At 56.0% G+C, this 18,152-nt stretch overlaps 1 protein-coding gene across 1 annotated transcript in view; it reads right to left on the bottom strand.

The window, feature by feature from the left end:
- Positions 1 to 18,152, bottom strand: part of ACTR3B (actin related protein 3B) — a 42,598-nt gene that overhangs the window by 10,516 nt on the left and 13,930 nt on the right. Inside the window, exons 3-6 of the mRNA XM_090287722.1 lie at positions 12,400 to 12,524; positions 11,716 to 11,826; positions 3,048 to 3,143; positions 1,888 to 1,995 (exon numbers count right to left, since the gene is read on the bottom strand). Of these exons, the coding sequence (XP_090143848.1) occupies positions 1,888 to 1,995; positions 3,048 to 3,143; positions 11,716 to 11,826; positions 12,400 to 12,524 (440 nt within the window). The remainder of the gene's footprint in view (positions 1 to 1,887; positions 1,996 to 3,047; positions 3,144 to 11,715; positions 11,827 to 12,399; positions 12,525 to 18,152) is intronic.

The raw sequence follows: 18,152 nt of genomic DNA, 5'->3' as shown, positions 1-18,152 counted from the left end.
GAGGTCCCCTGAAGTGACCGCACTCGCCACTCCGTTCTCACGACCTGAGCTCCCCCCCAGCAGCCGAAACGACACCGTCATCAGAAACGTGCCGAGAAAAACCGCATGGGATAGTTCCTCTCCCAAAGAAAGGCTGCGTGTCAGAACCGCGACCCCCATCTTTCTCTGCTCCCTAACAAGAAGAAAAGTTTCGTCTACAAGCTGCTGAACCAACTATAAATCACTTTTATTCAGAAAGCAACAACCTTAATGGTTAAGTTCGCAAGACTTTGATTCTAACGGCCTGGCTTCGAACTCCGGCCCCACACTTGTCCGCGGAGGGACCAGGACGAGCCGTGCCCTGCTTCAGCCCAGCTCCCGTGTCCACAGTACAGAGCAAGCGGCAGCCCATGGGTGACAACACAGAAGACCGAGTCCAGCAAGCCCGCGCCTGCTGGGGGAGTTCGCATTGGCTCCCCAACACTGCGCTATCCGGGACCAGCAGCATCCCAGTTCAGACCCTCTCCCTGGGCCGCCTTCCTGACCTGTGAGGCCGGGGTGCAGCCCAACACCCGCGGGGCCGGGCCAAGGGTTCACACGCCCAGCTCGGCCCAGGGCCCCTCCCCGGCCTTCCTGGGGCACGGCTGGCCCTCCGGGGCCTGGTAGTCAGTGGATAACCCTACCGCAGTGACAGCAGACACGGAAGTGGCCCAGGTGCCACAGAACAGCGCTGGCCTCTGTGCACCGTGCCCACGTGAGGCAGGGCCATGGCAGGGGGCCGCTGGCCGTGGTTTCCAGGGGGACTGGTTCCCATGGTTACGACCACTGGCTCAGTCCCGCTAAGTCCCGAGGACCAGTTACTGCCCTGCCCTTACCTCTCTGCCTGAGGTGCCTGACGTCTAAAAGTTAAGAGAAGACGTGCTCTTCCCACAGGGTCTGAGTTACTTGTTGAGTATTTTAAGAAGGAGATAGAAACATGTCCAAGTTATGAACACAACGAAGACCAACTTGCAGCCTGAGCACATCAGCGAACACAGAGCAGCCACCTTCCCTCCGTGAGCTCCGACCCCCGGGGAAGTGCAGCGTTGGCAGCACGCTGTTCCTCCAACCCCCCGACATGCAGCGGCGCGTGTTCTCACCGGAAGTCACTGAACCGTCTAGAGGGGACGCGGGCTTGCACTTCCAGACAGCGGCCCACGGGCACACGCCGCTGCAGGCGCGGACAGACGGCGCTTGTGGTGGATGAGGAATGGGGGGCTGCCTGAGAGCCAGGCCGCCTGCCCCCTACGCCGTCTGACAGTGTCGATTTATTTTCAAAAACCCAACTTCAAACAATTCATTTACCGTTTATCAGACCAAAAGGAAAAGCAAAAGCAAGCCCCGATCAGGAACTGCCTCGCTGTGCTCTGAAGTCTGACCCCGAAGAGCGCCCCCGAAGAGCGCCCCGCAAGGCGGCCCGCGCACACGCTCTCCCCTGGCTCTGAAATAGCCTCTGACCCCAGCGGCCGCTCCTCGGAGGCAGAGGCGGGTACAGCCACCACGTCTCGTCTCAGAAAACGGTGACCCTTCCAGGGCTTGCGCACACGCCTGCAAATCGGACTCGCAGGACGGCAGATCTCTTCCCAGAGCTCGGACCGTGAGCAGGAGAGCCCCCCACCCCACCCCGCCCCCGGTGACAGTGACGCGGAGGACCAGGCAGAGCTGGAGACCCCACTCAATGGCTGGCATCAGCGGCAGGAACCGCCCCGCAAATTCAAGGCTGCCAACGCAGCAGGCGTGGGGCATCCGTCCCCTCCCCCGTACCTGGTTTGAACACTCTCATGACTTTTAAGTGGCATCTTCAGTACGGAAGAGGGTTTCCCTCTCACCTGTCCCCTGGCCTCCCGCCTGGCCGCAGGGGCCGCTTACCACTGGGATAGCGTGGGTGACACCGTCCCCGCTGTCGATGATGGTCCCGGTGAGCGTGCGCTCGCCCGCCTGCCGAGACGCCCAGGACGCCGCGAGGGCCAGCACGGCCTGGCGGGGACAGGGACCGTCAGCATGCGGCACAGCTCCCACAACCAGGTCCTCCTTACTGAGTCCGAGACACTGTCCCCCCGCGCCCGCCACCTTCCCCGCAAACTCAAATCCCAACTTGGACAGGGAGCGTGCAAACTGCAGACGTAAGCGGGAGGGCTTGGCTTTGCTAAAACAAATCAGCCCGTTACAAAGAAAGCCCAGGGAGACAGGGACTTTCGTATGCAATCAGGAGATGTGGGGTCCACGGATGGGCTGCAGGAAGACCACCCGTGGAGTCTGAGAGAGGTTCCCAGGCCCCACCCCCGAAATTCTGCTCTGGTGGGACGGGAACGCTGGTGCTCAGCCAGGGCCACACTGCCCCCAGGGGACACCGGGAAATGCCTGGCGCCGTTGTTGGTCCCACTCGGGGGAGAGGAGGCTGGTGGTGCTGCTTCTAGTGAGTCAAGGCCAGGGGTGCTGCTAAACACCCTCCGCGCACAGGGGGCCCGGCCATAGGGCCCTGCCCAGTCCGAAGGCCTGAGGTCGGGAGCCTCAGTCTGAGATGAATGGGGGGTGTGTGTGTGAGTGTGAGTGTGTGGGTGTGAGTGTGTGAGTGTGAGAGTGTGAGTGTGTGAGAGCATATGTGTGTGAGAGCGTGTGAGTGTGAGTGACTGAGCTGTGTGAGTGTGTGTGTGTGTGAGTGTGAGTGACTGAGCTGTGTGAGTGTGTGTGTGTGTGTGACTGTGCAAGGCTGTGAGTGTGCCTGAGTATGTGTGTGAGGGTGTGTGTGTGTGTGTGAGTGTGAGAGTGTGTGTGTGCGCGCATGGTTGTGTGTGGCCGTGTCTACATGTGTATGTTATGTGTCCATGTGTGGCTGTGTATGCGTGTACATGTGTGTGACTGTGTGCGAGCCTGTGAGTGTGCCTCTGCGAGTGTGTGTGTGTGTGTGTGTGTGGAGGGAGGGGAAAGGGAGGGGCGCACAGCTCCATCTGACCACAGAGCCCGGGCGCTCCCCCCGCCCCCAGACAGCTGAGAGCCTTCGGGAATCAGGACAATAACCGGGCTTTTACCTGAACGGCGATGTAGAGTCCTGGCACATTGAAAGACTCAAACATAATTTCTGCAAGGTATTCTCTGTTTTCTGGGGTATTCAGTGGAGGTTCTGTCTGTAAGAAAACAGTCACTACATTCAGTATTCGCCCAGATTTCATGTAAGTACATCAGAACCATAGAAACTAACCCAGAAGCACGTTCGTTAGGACGCTGTGCAGAGAGGAGACCAGAGGGGCTCATTACAGAAATGCGGCTTTACCAGCTTCCAGACGGCAGAGAGGGCCTCTCCGAACACTGCTGCGCTCAGTGACCCCCCCGGCCCGCACCCAGCACAAGTTACAGAGCAGGTGACGCCCCCTTTGATGACAACGCCTGAGCACCCGGCAGCGGGACAGACCTGCAGCAAGTGCCAAGGGCAAGAGAACCCCCGCCAAGACCAGTGAGAACCCGGGGAGACCACCAGCGACTCCAGGCCTCAGGAGGGCGGCAGAGCTCTGCCCAGAGCACAGGCGAGGCCGCCCTGCCCGGTGCGGGAGGGGCAGCGGAAGCAGACCAGCTGCAGAGCACGGGGGCAAGGCCGGGCCAAGGGCTCTGCCATCAGCCGCGAGGCAGAGACACCCAAGCAGAAGCAGCGACCCTAGGCAGTGCCCGGCCCCCCCGCCCCCCTCAAGTCGCACACACAGGTGTCCAGGAAGAGCTCACCTCATTCAAAGATGAGGGAAGAACACAAAGAAACCAGCCAAAGACCATGTAAAAAACTAAAGAAAAAGAGGGGGAAGAGCCGAAAGTCAGAGGAAAACGAAATGCAGACAGAACCCCCGTACCCAGAAAAATATAAAGATAAAGCAGATAAAAATCACAGCCAAAGACACTTTAAAACGTTTAATATCTATTTTAAAATAGTAGTGATTATCAAGTAGGAGGAAATGAGAGGCTCACAGAAAGATAAACAGAACAAATACACCTGCTCTTTGTCACTCAGCAGGATGTTGTGAGTTTTTCCATGTCAGTAAATACGGACATACATCACATAGTTACAGCTGCAAAAGAAAAGAAAAAGAATAAAAACTCTGCGGGCCTTTTGGGGAAAAAAAAACACATGATCCTCTGTTATGGACTGAACTACGTCCCCCCAAACTCATGCTGAATCCCCACCCCGAGTGTGGCTGTATCTGGAGATGGGTCTCCGGGGAAGTAATTGAGGCTAAGTGAGGGCGCGAGGGCGGGACTAACGTCCTCACAGACGAGGAAGAGACACCAGAGCCGTCGCACGCGCAGGGCACACACGCACCGAGGAGACGCCATGCCACGCCATGGCGAGGAGGCAGCCGTCCTCGCATCAGCCCGGACACCGGGCCCCCCAGAACCAGCCCTCACGGAGCCTGGGCTGCCGAAGCCCCCCAGCTGTGGGAAGACACATACGTGTCCGCTGCTGCGGCTCCGCGGCCGTATTTTGTCCCGCGGCTTGAGCAGACCAGGACGCCCATGAAGTAGGGAAAGGACGCCACCTCGCCGTCAGCACCCCTCCGTTTGCGCTGGCACACGTGGCCAGACTTACAGTCTTCAGAGCAGGAAGCCTGGCCCGGGGTCTGCATCGGCCGCACTGGCCGCGAGCAGGGCGCCATGACGTGAGAACCTGGGGAGCGGGCCCCTGAGCCCCACGTGCCTTCACTGCTGGAAGACAAACGTCACCCAAGCACGGAGGCCGGGAGCACAGCCCGAGACCTGCAGGGACCTTACGCTGCGAGACACAGGTTCTTCCTCCCTGGGGATCACGGTCACAGAACCGGACGCCCACGTCAGAGTGAACAGTTATCAAGGGCGGGGCGCGCACAGAAAGCGGGGAACTCAGACACGGGTGCCCTCGCACGATGGAATCGGGTCGGAGAGGCCGTTGTACACTGAGCGAGTGTCGGGGCCTTCACACACGGAAAGCGGTCAGTGTTAGCTTTAGGATCAGTGGAGCGGCACGGCCAATCACAAGCAGGTGGCAGAGGCGAGGAAGAGGAGGGACGAAAATGCGGGCCCGTGCCGGCGTGCTCACTCGTCACAGCAGGAAGTAACCGCCCTAAACAAATACGGGGTGACTGTAGCACATGAAACTAAACAGATACAGGGTAAAATTATTAGAAAGAACGCACACCCAACACAAAGCAGAGAAAACCAAGCCTGAGCGTGAAAAAATTCACACACAAGTCAAAGCACTGTGAACACAGAAAGCACAGCGGAGTAAAGCGGCTGACGTCAGACCAGACCCGGCGGCCGCAGCAGCGGCCGGCCCAGCAGCGTTACAGTGAGTTCTCAGGTCCACGAGCTGGGGGTCAAGCCCAGCCCCGCCTTCAGTCTTCCTAAGTTTGGAACGTGATTTCCTCCCTCCGGTCACAGTGGGCACCTGCCTCCCCAGCTGGGAGAGGGAAGGCATCTGAGTGCTCACAGCAGCACCGGCGCGAGCGAGTTACTGGTACTAAAATCGTCAGCAAAAACAAGTGAGAAACTCACCAAATGACACCTCCCGGCAAGAGAGCCGCCTGCAACAAGGCGCCCGGAGAGGTCTGGGGCAGCGTTTCGGGTAAGTGCAACAGTGCGAGATCGGAATGACCTAAAAGCCCAGCGCTTAGGAGCTGATTAAACCATCACGCCGCCCCATGACATATAACCCTTCATGGCAATCACACAGGGTGAGCACCATATGTCTGATACGAAAGGGTCCCTGTGACACTTACGTAAAAGAAACGTGTCTCCGTACTGCAGACGTCCTTAAGTATTCTGATTTGCCAATTTTTGATAAAAACTTGCTTTAAAATACAAGGTGCGGGGGGAGGGAAAGGGGCCGTTTTCAGTAAGCACAGGTTCGGTTTTCCGAGACGGAGCAGGTCTAGACATCTGTCACACAGCAATGTGCATACAGGCAACGCCACTGAACCTAAAAATGGTTAGAAGGGCACATCTCGCGTTATGCTTTTATTATGCTTTTCTAGTTATTTTAAATAAAAAGCCAAGGTGTTCAACAGTGCGTATATTGTTACCATGTGTATGAAACAAAAGTGCATGCGTGGCCCACGGGCCTGCCCACAATTATCTCTGCAAAGATGAACCCTGAACTGGCCAAGAGCTGGCAGCAGGCCGGGGGCAGGCGCCACGCCCGGGGGATCCGTCTGCACTCCCGAACCCTGCGCTGTGTGGGCGCGTCCCTCGTCAGACAAACAGGGCTGCCCAGCAACCAGCGGCTGCTTTCATTTACTCTCGTGTACCTGACGCAAAGCGCCACCACAGAGCCCCAGGTCCGTTTAATCACGGTAATGAGAACTGGCACATTCCCGTGTGGGCGAGGGAAGCAGCCTTGAAATGTGGGGGACAGATAATGAGGTCATACCCAATGGCAGATCATAGATGAGGGGTCTCAAAGTCAGTCAGCAACACACTGCTTACTTTAAGGCGCCTCCCCAAAGGGTTCGGATGGACACCCGTCAGGTGCCCAGTCCACACTGTCCGTGTTAGGAATTACTGTTCTCGCTTTCTTCCATTTAAAGCACAGGTGTTAATGGCTGTAGGTTCCGCCAGTACTGGTTAGTGTGTCTCCTAAGACACCGCCTACCACTCTGGAAATAGGACTAATTTCCCACCTCAGCGCTGTTCGTGGGATGAAATAAATGAGTGAACACGTGTAAACGGGGGCGGGGGGGGGGTGGGAGCACACAGCAAATGCTCAATAAATTTCCACTGTAATTATCTGTAATGAATCGCATACCAGGAGAAACAGTCTATATTATAGCAACAAGAAAAGCAACAAAAATTGATATGTACAAGAGTACAGGACGTGAACAGGCAATTCGCAAGAGGAAATCCCACTAATAAACAGGTGAAGAAATGTTTCCGGTCTGAGTTCTCAAAATGCAAATTAAGAACGAGTCGGCGCTGACCCATACAAACCAGGCGGCCTCTCGTGGGCTGGGGACCTGTGGGGCACGGGACGCTCAAGACTCCAAGATGATCAGCACTGCTGGGTCCCCCGTAAACACTGGCAGTTCTTTTTATGGAAATACAGGAAAAGGTGTTATGGGCAGAGCTTACCCTATATTGTTTCTTATAAAACCAAGAAATTGGAAACAAGAGTAAACACCTAAGAAGAGCGGAACCGCTAAGCAGCCGGGGAAGGCTCCCTGGACAGACGACGGATCCCCCATAAGCAAGGTTACGGGAGCCGTGTGAGAAAGCAGGGGACAGGAAGTGGGGGGCACCGTACTGAGGCTGAAGGCACACAAACGTGGGTGAAGAGGTTAGGGGAGCCCGCAAGCTGCGTCGGTGTGACGGCTGTGCGGGCCCCGGAGACGGCCCTGGGAGACGGCCCAGTGACACCCCACGGCGCCCCCGGGGGGCTCACCGCCCACAGGGAGAAACCCCACAGCGCACAGCAGCGCAGCGCCCCTGGGCCCGACCCCCGGCCTGCCGGCGCCTACCATGCCTGACGTGCCCCACGCAGGGGGAACCCCGCCAGAGCCGTGCGAACAGTCCACGTCTCGTTCTGCCAGCCTCTGCTCCTGCGGTCACAGGGTGACACCGTGCGCCACCAGGCCCGCCCGCCCGACCGCGGACCAATCACAGGAGGCGGGACAGGCCCCGAGGGAAGCAGGGCCCAGAACTCCCTGTGGACAGGGGTGGCTCGGGGGCGAAGTGCTGGCCAGTAAGAAGTGAAAGCCGACGGCTGCGGCTTCCAGAAAAGCGCCGGCCGAGGCCGGTGCGGTCTCCCTCCTGCCCGCCCCCCGCTTTCTCCTGGGACGTGGAGGTGCCGATGGCGGCGGCCAGCTTGTGTCCTGTGAAGGGAGCCCCACGCTGAGCGCCCTGGGGCAGCGGGGCCCTTGGCGAGAAGCCGCGCCAGCCCTGCCCCCTGCTTTGGGTCGGCCACAAGCCCCCGACGTGTCCCCCGCATGGTGGCTCTGGTAGCGCTCAGCTGTCCTTAACTTCATTCACAACAATCTTGTTAGACTGTATTGTGACGGCTGTCCTATCAGCATGCATTTTTTTTAAACTTATCAAAATTGGTTGATTTTTTTTGTGCAGCCGTTTTAATATTGAAGATGGAAGAAAATACACAATATTTTTGGCATGTTGTGCTTTATTATTTCAAGAAAAGTAAAAACGCAACTGAAATGCAAAAAGTATTTGTGCCGTGTATGGAGAAGGTGCTGTGACTGATCAAACGTGTCAAAAGTGCTTTGTGAAGTTTCTTGGTCCTACTGACATTTTGGCCAAGTAAGTCTGCTGTGGGGCTGCCTCATGCACAGGACGATGTTCAGCAGCCCCTGGCCTCCGACCACGAGAAGCCAACAGCAGGAGAGAGTGATGTACTCAAAATACGCAGATCAATAAAGTTATTGGTGAAAATGAGAAATGCGTCTTCCATTTTACGGAAAAAATGTAAAGGACTTTGTGGCCAACCCAGTACAAACTTAACAATAAAACCCCTAACTGGTTTAAACTACTATTTTTTAATACTTCTAGTACTTGCTACCAAACAATTCACCATCTGTGAAGGATCTGCATTAAAACCCATATAGTTCCATTTAAGAAATGTTTACAATATAATTAGGTTCCCCTGGTTCCTGAATCAAATTCAGATTATTAAGGCACATCTCCTGGGTTCTGCAAACGGTAATCACAAACCCACTTCTTCCTCAGTCCCCCATTTCTTCTATGTGCACCACCAGTAACTGTTCCTCTAGGAGACTGATTTAAATAAAACCTTCCCAAACCATTATTTATAACAAGCTCTAAATTGGAGGTATCGAGTTCTCATTTTTTAATACTCAGACATATTAAAACATCACATGAACACAAACTACATAAACATTTTTATTCGTAACAATGGTAAAATAGCATCTGGTATTGATTCCAAAATGAATAATCAGTCATGACTATGAAACCAATCCATGTCTCTGGATGGAGACAGCAAACTGAACACGTGTACCTAGTATGGCCTCACCCCACTCCCTCTGACTGCAGCAGAGAAACCTTATTAAAACACCTAAACCCTCAGGAGGGAGGCTGGGGGCGGGGGAGACGGCGAGACCCTGGCCGCTGGGAAGCACAGGGGCCGCTGGTAAGGGACTGAGCCCAGGAAGCAGCCCCCGTGCGCTGGCAGCCACCGGACAGAGCGGGTCCCGGGCCCCCCGAGCCCGGGGAGGGGCTGCCGCTGCACATGCTCCAGGTCACGCGCGTGGGGAGGCTCACACCCTGTCAGCCTATCTGGCCCCAGGGCGCCCCCAGGGCTGGCGTGTCGGGGAGGTGTTTCTAGAGAGGCCATGCTCCACAGACTGAAAAGATGCGCCACCCACCCACGTGGGCAGCAGCACTCCGTCACCCACTAAGGACCGGACGGAACAGAAGGAGGAAGGGTGAGGCTCCCTCTCTGTTTGCTCTTTCTTGCTGGACCCAGATTCAAAGCGTCCACCTCTTCTGAAGGCACAGCACACTTTCCACTCCACAGCCCAGCGGCCCTCCGGAATACGGGGTTCTGCTGTGAACTCCAGGCGGCCCAGTAGCAGAGAAGAGCGGTCCCCCGGTGCTTCTGCTCAGCCCGCACGGCCAACGTGAGCTGAGCCTCGTGAGGAACGCGGGCCGTCGCGAGCACCCCGTTTGTGCGGACGTGGCCCCAGCGGTCAGGAAACGCACCCGCAAGAGCTGCGGAGAGGCGTGCACCTCAGGCCTCCCACGTGGGCTCCCCGGACCGAGAAGCCCTCAGCGGACGGAGCGGCTCAGCGAACACCCGCGCTCTCTTCCACGGCCTGGCCGTCGGCCTCTGAGCCCGCCCTGCCATCTGTGACCGCTGCGGTCACGGACGGGCGTGCGCAGCCCGGACGGAGAGGCGCCCCCTCCTCACCGCCTCAGTCACGTCGTGCAGTGAGCCGACTTGCAGAATTCAAAATGTCGGGGGCTGAGGGGAGGGACTGAGCGAAAAGGAGAAAGGGCTCACGGACAAGGACAGCAGTGTGGGGACTGTAAGGGGGACAGACGGTCACGGAAAAAGTACAATTAAAGAAGAGGAAAGAGTAGAGTGCGGACGAGAAGAAAACGTCTGTAACACAGTCTTTTCTTCTTTCATAAACTTGGTTATTCTGAACATTCACTGACGGTCTTCACTCCTGGCAAACGGACGTGAGCTTTTCCACGTTCACACCAGACACTTCCCCCCTTTCCTAACAATGGGTTTTTTCTTACTGGCCCACACAAGCCAACTCAGTCAGAAAGGAAGTGAGGAGACGTTCCCCGGGGGCTGTGCCCAGGCCTGCGACGTGCTGTTTCCCAAAGGAGAGTGGGACGGGCGACTCCCAGCACGGTGAGCTGGGAGGACGGGGGCCGGCGGGCGTGGCGCCCACTCCTCGGTCCTCTCCAACGGGGGGCAGCCTGCGGCGTGCTGGGGGAGGAGGAACGCCAGCCGGGACAGGTGGGCGCTGGGATCTGTTCCGGCCACAAAGGCAAGGCCACTGGGCACACGGGCCGCTCCCTGGCCCCACTTCCTCCGCACGACCCCCTCGGCGGCAGAGCAGGGAACGCACAGAGCTCCGCAAGCACAGCGCCCACACCCACAGTGCAGACACACCCGAAGAAAGATGGGAGCACCGTCATGGACTCGCTTCGACAGATACTAGACAGATTCCACGGCCACACCAGCCTTGGAGTTACCGCACTCCAAGCCAGAGGACTCCCCATTTAATATCAGAAGTACAAAACTGGACCTGGCTGAGATCAGGGAACCATGCACCTGTATGGAAAAAGCCCAAAGCTCAAGTATGACGATTTTAATACGCAGTACATGTTACATGCAATCGCTCCCCTGAAAGCATGCGTTTCATAGGTGCGATTCATTGTAACAGAAAAAGGGCATCTCACGGGAGAAAACCTGCAACACAGAGTTTTACAATTAGGATGGAGTCCAAGGCTGAGAGATGCTTCTTTCTCTGTCACGCTTTGCTGTTTGAACAAGGTTAAGTGACAGCATCAGGGCCCACAACCCGCTTGGCCTCACTAACAGTCAACTTTAAAGTCCGGCAAAGTGCCCCTCGCCGCCGCCCCCTCTGCTCCGGGACACGAAGCTCACAGCCGCCCAGTTACCCCACCGGCTACCTACCGGCCGTGGTCGTGCGCGGCTGCTTCCTGCCCAGCCGGCCCCGCCCCCCACCTGCCTGGCTGTTGGAAGCCTGTGTAGGTGCTGATCGTCCTGGGCCAGGTGACCGGAGAGGGTCCCCTCCCAGCCCCGGGGAGAAGACCTCGATTCCTCTAACCCCGTCAAGGAATCCTGCTCCGCTCCTAGTGACCAGGTCAGGCACGGATGACGGGCCCACCTGCTGGGAAGGTTTCCAGGAACCTTAAAAAGTGCCCCTGGCTCTGAAGGCAAACACCCCGAGCGGTGACAGAGACTGGCCCGAGGGGCACCCACACAGGAGGCCGGCCCTCGCTCCCGTGGCTGTGAGAACCCCACGGGGACGCCCCCGACTTGAGGCTTCCCGTTTAGTGAGATAATGAGCCCTTTCTGGCTTTACAGGGTTTTGTTCTGTTATTTGCCAAAAACAGCACCCCGGTTCATGCCAGTCGTTTGAGCTGAACTTCGGGTCTCCCCGCAGAAGCCCCCTCGGGTGCCCAGTCTAAGCACCTGGGGGCGTGCAGAGACAGCCTCTCGCCAGCACTCACCATTAGGAAGCAGTGGTCCTCAGGCTCGGCGCGCAGGTACTTGAAGATCACTTGCTCCATGAACCGCTCCATCAGGTCCCAGTCCTCCACCATCCCATGCCTGATGGGCCACTGACACGGGAGAAGCCAGGAGGGTCAAGCGGCAGGGCACGGGGCGGGGGCGGGGCCGGCGGTGGGGGGCGGGGCCCGACAGCGGGGGCGGGGCCCGGAGGCGGGGGCGGGGCCGGCGGTGGGGGCGGGGCCCGGAGGCGGGGGCGGGGCCGGCGGTGGGGGCGGGGCAGCAGCAGGGCCCGGGGCCTGAGCCGTGGGGACCGAGGTCTGCCCGGCCTGCAGCGAGCGCCACCCCCGCAGAGAAACAACAGCGGCCTCCCCAGGGAGACTGTCACCCGTGGCTCTTCCCCCACCCCCAGCGAACGTCCCACAGCGGAGAGACAGGTGCAGGCGCGGCCCACCGGCCCTGCCGCCGCTCAGCGTTTCCTCTGTCTGAGCGCAAACGCCTCCTCAGATGACGTCAGAGCTCCTCTCTAACGGGCCGTGCGGCGTCCCACGTCTGACCGGTCTGTCGGTCGGCCTGCGGTCTCCCCCCGCAGCCCGGGCCTCCGAAACGCCCCTCGGCCCCCCGTCCGGACGCAGCAACGAGGCCTGCGCCCCAGCCTGGGGCCGCCGCGCCCGGGGCTCGCTCACCTTCGTGGCGTACGCGGGCTTGTCCACCGCTTCGTCCCCGATGAAGAAGTCCAGGTCGTCCACCCCCCGCAGCGCTCTCCTCGGCGCCGGGTCCGCCGCCTTCGCCGGCTCCCTGACGGCGATGCCTTAAAAACAACGGAGCGCGGCGATGCGCGTGGCTGCCCGCGCCCGTGCGGGTCCGCTCCCACCGCAGGGGCGCGCGGGCCGGGGACGCGGACACACACGAGCACGCAGGGGCTCCTCGCTCCGCCCCTGCGTTACTGCCCGCGGGCACCAGGCCCTCGCTGCCCCGCTGCCCGGCTGCCAGACCCCCGGCGCGGAACTGCTCAGTGTCTTCGGAAAACACATTCCCCGCGATAGGTCAGCGCTCCTGACGTCTGTAGCAACAGGTGCCGAAGTTTAAAGTACAGCCCAGAAGGAAACAGAACTGAAAGGATGATACGGAAGAGGAGAAAGGACGGAAAAGTAATGTCGGTATGCTCTCACGTCATTTTAATAAAACTCCGCATCAGACAGATGTTAAATATACCTTCAGCTTTGTTACAAAAGAAAAATGACTGACTTTCCATTAAAAGGAAAAACTAGAAGATTGCTGGTTAGTATCTAACACAAAATGTAACCGAACTGTTTTACATAAAAACATTAATGGCTTTTAATGCACTACTTTAATAAGAGCTCAGCCTTGATATATGGGAACATACTTAGTAGTAAACAATTATATAAAACTTCCCTCCAGAACTTAACATCTAATGAAATGCGGAAAACTTCGCAAAGAGTCCATTTCCCACTTAAATTCTTAACCCTGGTTGGTTACCCAGCCTGAGCTCCCATAAACTCTTCTTCGTCAAGTTTATTCCAAATAAGTTAGTAAACAAATACAGCTGCTTTTAAAAGCAGATCACCCGCATCCCTAGTTTATTACAACCGAAGACGAGCACAAAGCTGGAAGAGCGAGGTGAGTTTTTTTTCTCAGAAAGGCACGCTGAAGCCAGGGGCTGAGGCAGAGGAAAGGAAGTGACACAGGAGGGAGTCCCCTCACCACCCCCTCTCCTGCACCTCGTTAGGAAAGGGGACAGAAGCTGAAGGACAGGGCTTCTGCGGGGCAGGGGAGCCGCAGCAGGCATGGCCGGGCCCAGGCGTGGCCACATGCCAAGCCGAGAGCCGTCCGGGGCCGCGGGGCAGAGGGCGGGCAGGAGGCACGGGGGGCCACCTGCAGACGTACACACAGCCCGTCCCTGGGAACTGGAGGGCACATGGGACCGTGGGAGGCCCAGGTTAGGTATCTGAAAGGGCCCAGGCAGGACCGTTTGCCGCAGGCCTCGGAGACCCGCACAGGGCGGCCGTACAGGGGACAGACCGCCCCCCGGGCCAGCTGGGTCTCAGCTCCGCAGGAACTGGGATTAAACGCCCACGTCAGCAGGAGACCCTGCCAAGAGGCAGAGGCAGAGGCAGAGGCAGAGGCTCTGCACATCACCGCGTCGTTCCAGAAAAGCCACCGCCTTACGGAGGAGCCGCTGCACTCAGGGAGACGGAACCGCCACCCTCGGAAACGTGGACGACAAAGCAAATCTCACCCCTCCTGGAAAGGCAGTCAAAGTCCTGTGACCCCCAATCCCAGCAGACCTATGGGGAGTGGTCCTTAGAAATCACAACAAAACCCCATCAAAGACGCTCCTTCCCACTATTACAGAGGACACGCTGAATCGTGGAAACGAATGAAGAATAAAGGTGTACAGAGCTCACATCCAAGTCCTCTGTCCATCCTTACGAGAAGCCAGATGTGGTCCCACAGTCCTTGCGAACGTGACAGAGAAGCGCGTCTCGGGGAGCCGCGTCGCTGGCTGTCGGGGGGCACAGCTGTGACTCAGCACAGAGCCCAGAACCGGGGCCCCCAGGCAGCGACCTGCAGCCCAGCTCGGCGGACCTCAGAGAAGACGCGGAATGAACGAGGCCAGTAAACACCACAGCTCGTGGCGTGGACACTGGACGGCCCAGCTGGGCGCACGTCCGTTGCTCCTCCGTGCGAGGGTGTACCAGGAAGCCGAGAACAGCAAGGAGCGGTGCTACACGGCTCCATCCAGGAGGGTCCCTGAGCCGGACCCCGGCGAGGGAAAGGCCGGGGGACGGCCAGCGCCTGTGCTACACCGGCCCGGGGCGGAGCAGGGCCGTGTACCTGTGCTGGATGTGGAGCGGGCACCCCAGAAAGGGCACACGAGAAAGCAGAAGCAGGGGGTGCCACCTAAGAGGGAGACCATCCTGGCAGTTTCCAGACACCTGCCACACGAGCAAGGGACTGCCGTCCACAGTATTTACCCAGGGGAACGAAAATCACGGCCACACAGAAACCTGTTCACACGTGTCCACAGCGACTGCATGTGTAAGAGCTAAGAGCTGGGAACGGCCAACCTGTGCTCCTCGGATGACTGTCTACACAAACCGTGGAACATCCATGCACTGGCACACGCTCGGCCACGGGAAGGCACCACGATGCCACGTGAAAGGGCCCATCAGGGAAGGACACCTACCAGATGCCCCCGCGTCTGTGACATCATCACAGTAAGACTCACGGAGACGGACACAGACAAGTGGTTGTCAGAGGCCAGGAAAGGGGATTGGGGGGACCCATGGGGGCAGAGCTGCCTGCGTCCTGCCTGCGGAGGCCCCCGGGGAGCCCATGCGGGACGGAGCGGCACAGAGCGGCTCACCGTCACCGCGTCAGCTGCCTCGTCCCCAGGTTACTGCACTAAATAGCGACCTAAGATGTAACAGCTTCCTGCGAATCTACAATTATTCCAACGTAAAATAGTTTAAAGATGAAGAAACTATAGCTTGCAAATGATTTAAACAAATTCAAAAATGAAACACCTCAGCTAGCTGTACTGATGAATCAAAACAAGTTAAGATTACACTTAATAAAGGAAAATGCCAACATCCTGAAGATTGTTAGCTGTGTGGGTACAGAATGTGTGTGCGGCCAAGGGAAAGGCTCTTTTCCAGATGCCAGGACGTCCTCTGAGGGTAAATCCAAGGGCGGCTGCCAGGGGGAGCACGTCCAGGAGAGGGGGCTCTGAAGATGTCCATACAAACTCTGCACCTTTAAGAACACTTGCTAGAGCAGTTGACAGATGATACTAGTATTTAAAATAAAAATACCCAGTGCAGATCCAAAAGAATGTCATACATTTTAATAAACCTTCAAGGTAAATAATTCCTAACTTATATAGAGTTCCAGAGAACAGAAAAAGAAAGCTAACAGACTCAGTTTATAAAGCCAGTAAAATTCTGATATACAAGACAAAAAAAAAAAAAAAAAAAGTCCGTATAAGAATGGGAAATTACAAACCAATCTCACTTTTGAACGCTGAGGCAAATATAAATATTTACAAGTAAATCCCCAAATTCCCAAATAAATATCTGCAAATACAATTCAGCAGGTATTACTTGATATTTCATAACCCAGCAGGGCTTATCTCAAACGTGAAATAAATGACTCTTCAGTATTTGAAAATATATTAATGGAATTCATCATATTAGGAGCTTAAATGTCCAAAAACACATGATCGACTCAACAGATTCACAAGAACTCTTACCTGCCAACACGCTTTCATGACTTCATAAGACAAAAACAAAAGCCTTAGCAAACGGGGGCGGAAGGGCACTGTACCAGCCCGAAAAGGCGTTCTCACAGACACCTGCAGCCACCCCCGCCGTCGGGGGGGACCGCCACCGCCAGTTCTAGGCACTGTGGAGGGCGTTCTGGCCAGCGCAACAAGACCAAGGCACAACATGAAGCACTGGGACTGGAAGAGAGAGACTAACTTATTCACAGTTAACACAATGTTCTGCATAGACAACTAATAGCATCTGCAGGCTATTAGAACATATTAGACAGGTCAGCAAGGCTGCTGGATTCAGAAGCAACTTGAAAATCCTGGCAGTATTCCTCCTATATGCTGGCAATAACTAACTACAAGTTTTAATTCTAAAAAATGTCATAAAAGCAACAAAAACATAAAGGTACCTAAAAAGCAAATCTAGCAAAAGGTGTGTACGAACTTTTGAAGAGCATTATAAAATATTAATGAAAAACATAAGAGACACAAAAAAACAATAAGGTGTATACCACATTCATGGATAGGAAAATCCAATTCATAAAGAAGTCAAAAGTTTTCCAAAAGTAATCTACAGACTGAATGTGTCCCAATCAAAACCCCCTTATAATTTTTCACAGACTTTAAATTGATTCTGAAATTCCTAATAAAGAGTAAGGGCCTAAGAAGCACTAAGGCCATCCTGAGAAAAGGAAAAGAGGAACCAGATACAAAATACACGCTAAAACACAGTGTTTAAGACACTGCAACGTGGAGCAGAGAATAAACAACCACGTGCAGGAGACAAAACAAAGAGCCAGAACATCCCCAGGCCCCTCTGGTACCTCCACACAACGGGGGAGGGGTGCCCAACGGAAACGCGCTCTTCAGTCAGTGACAAGTGGCCTCTAGCTGGGAAACAGATGAAGCTAACTCTCTCACACCATCTAAAAGAGTAACCTTAAAATTTCCTTAAAACAAAATACAGAGAGTTGTTTTCACTTCAGAGCAGAAATGCATTTTCAAAAAAAGAAACAATTTATAGAAGACTGATAAATTTGACTATATCAAAATGTGTAAACTTCCCGATAAAAAGAAATTACTTTTAAGGATGCCACAGAAGATAAATGCAACAGATCAGGAGGCAGAGTTACAGAGTTCCGACGACGCCGTGAAACAGACAAAATCGCGCAGTAAAAACAGGCACGTTGTGACCAGGCAGAGGGGCACTAGATGCACTGGGCAGTGACGCCTCAGTCCCCACGCATCGGACGGGCAGAGGTGCAGTCTGACCCCAGGGCCGCCGGCCCGCGGGATAGCGGCAGGAGGGCCCTGACTCCCCGCCCCGCTGCTCACTACTTCCCCTGGGGACGCAGCGCAGGCGGATACGGAGGTGCTCACTGCCCCGTTCTGTACAGCAGAGGAAGCCAGGAAACGCCCGAATGGAAAAGGAGTTGTTAGGACGTTCCCCTAGACCAGGCCTCACCGGCACGGCTACACCTGAAAACCGTGTCTGCGGGTTTTCTCCAGAAGAACAACGAGACAGTTGTCCACAGCACGGAACCACTGTGGACATGGTTAAACTCACCAAACAATGCGACATATTGTTCACGCCTCCTGGAGCCTGTGGCTTTGGAGGGAGGAAGTAAGCAGATTGTTTTTTAATTGTTTTTCTGTCATGGTTGTCCCACTTTTCCCCCCGTTGCTCCCCCCACCCTGCCCACCCCTCTCCCACAGTCAGTCCCCACCCCGCTGTCATGTCCATGGGTCATTTATACTAGTTCCTTGAGAGATTTTTAAGACCCCTATTTAATTTTCAAAAAAGAAAATGATCTCTGGGCTCAGGCTCTGTCTCCAGGCAAGACCTTTCCCAGCGCGTCAAGCCTTCTCCCCAGTTGCCTGCTAGACCTGCACCTGAACTTCTCAAACATCTACCATCTGAAGTGCACTCTTTCCCCTGACGGTCACCCGCACGTACATAAGCTCCTCCTCTGAAACTTTTCAGTGACTCCCAATATTCTCTGACAACTTAACATCTAAAAAAAAACAAAAAACAAAGAGAGTCGGGAAACCCTTTCTCCAAACAATCAAGCAAATTCTGCACAGAGGCTCACACAAGCCAGACCGAGCAGAGCGGCCCCGGCGCAGGACGGCGCTGGCACC

This window comes from Furipterus horrens, unplaced genomic scaffold (genome assembly GCF_987537825.1).
Source record: "Furipterus horrens unplaced genomic scaffold, mFurHor1.1.pri manual_scaffold_9, whole genome shotgun sequence".
Taxonomy (NCBI): domain Eukaryota; kingdom Metazoa; phylum Chordata; class Mammalia; order Chiroptera; family Furipteridae; genus Furipterus; species Furipterus horrens.
This window is presented reverse-complemented; position numbering and strand designations above follow the sequence as displayed.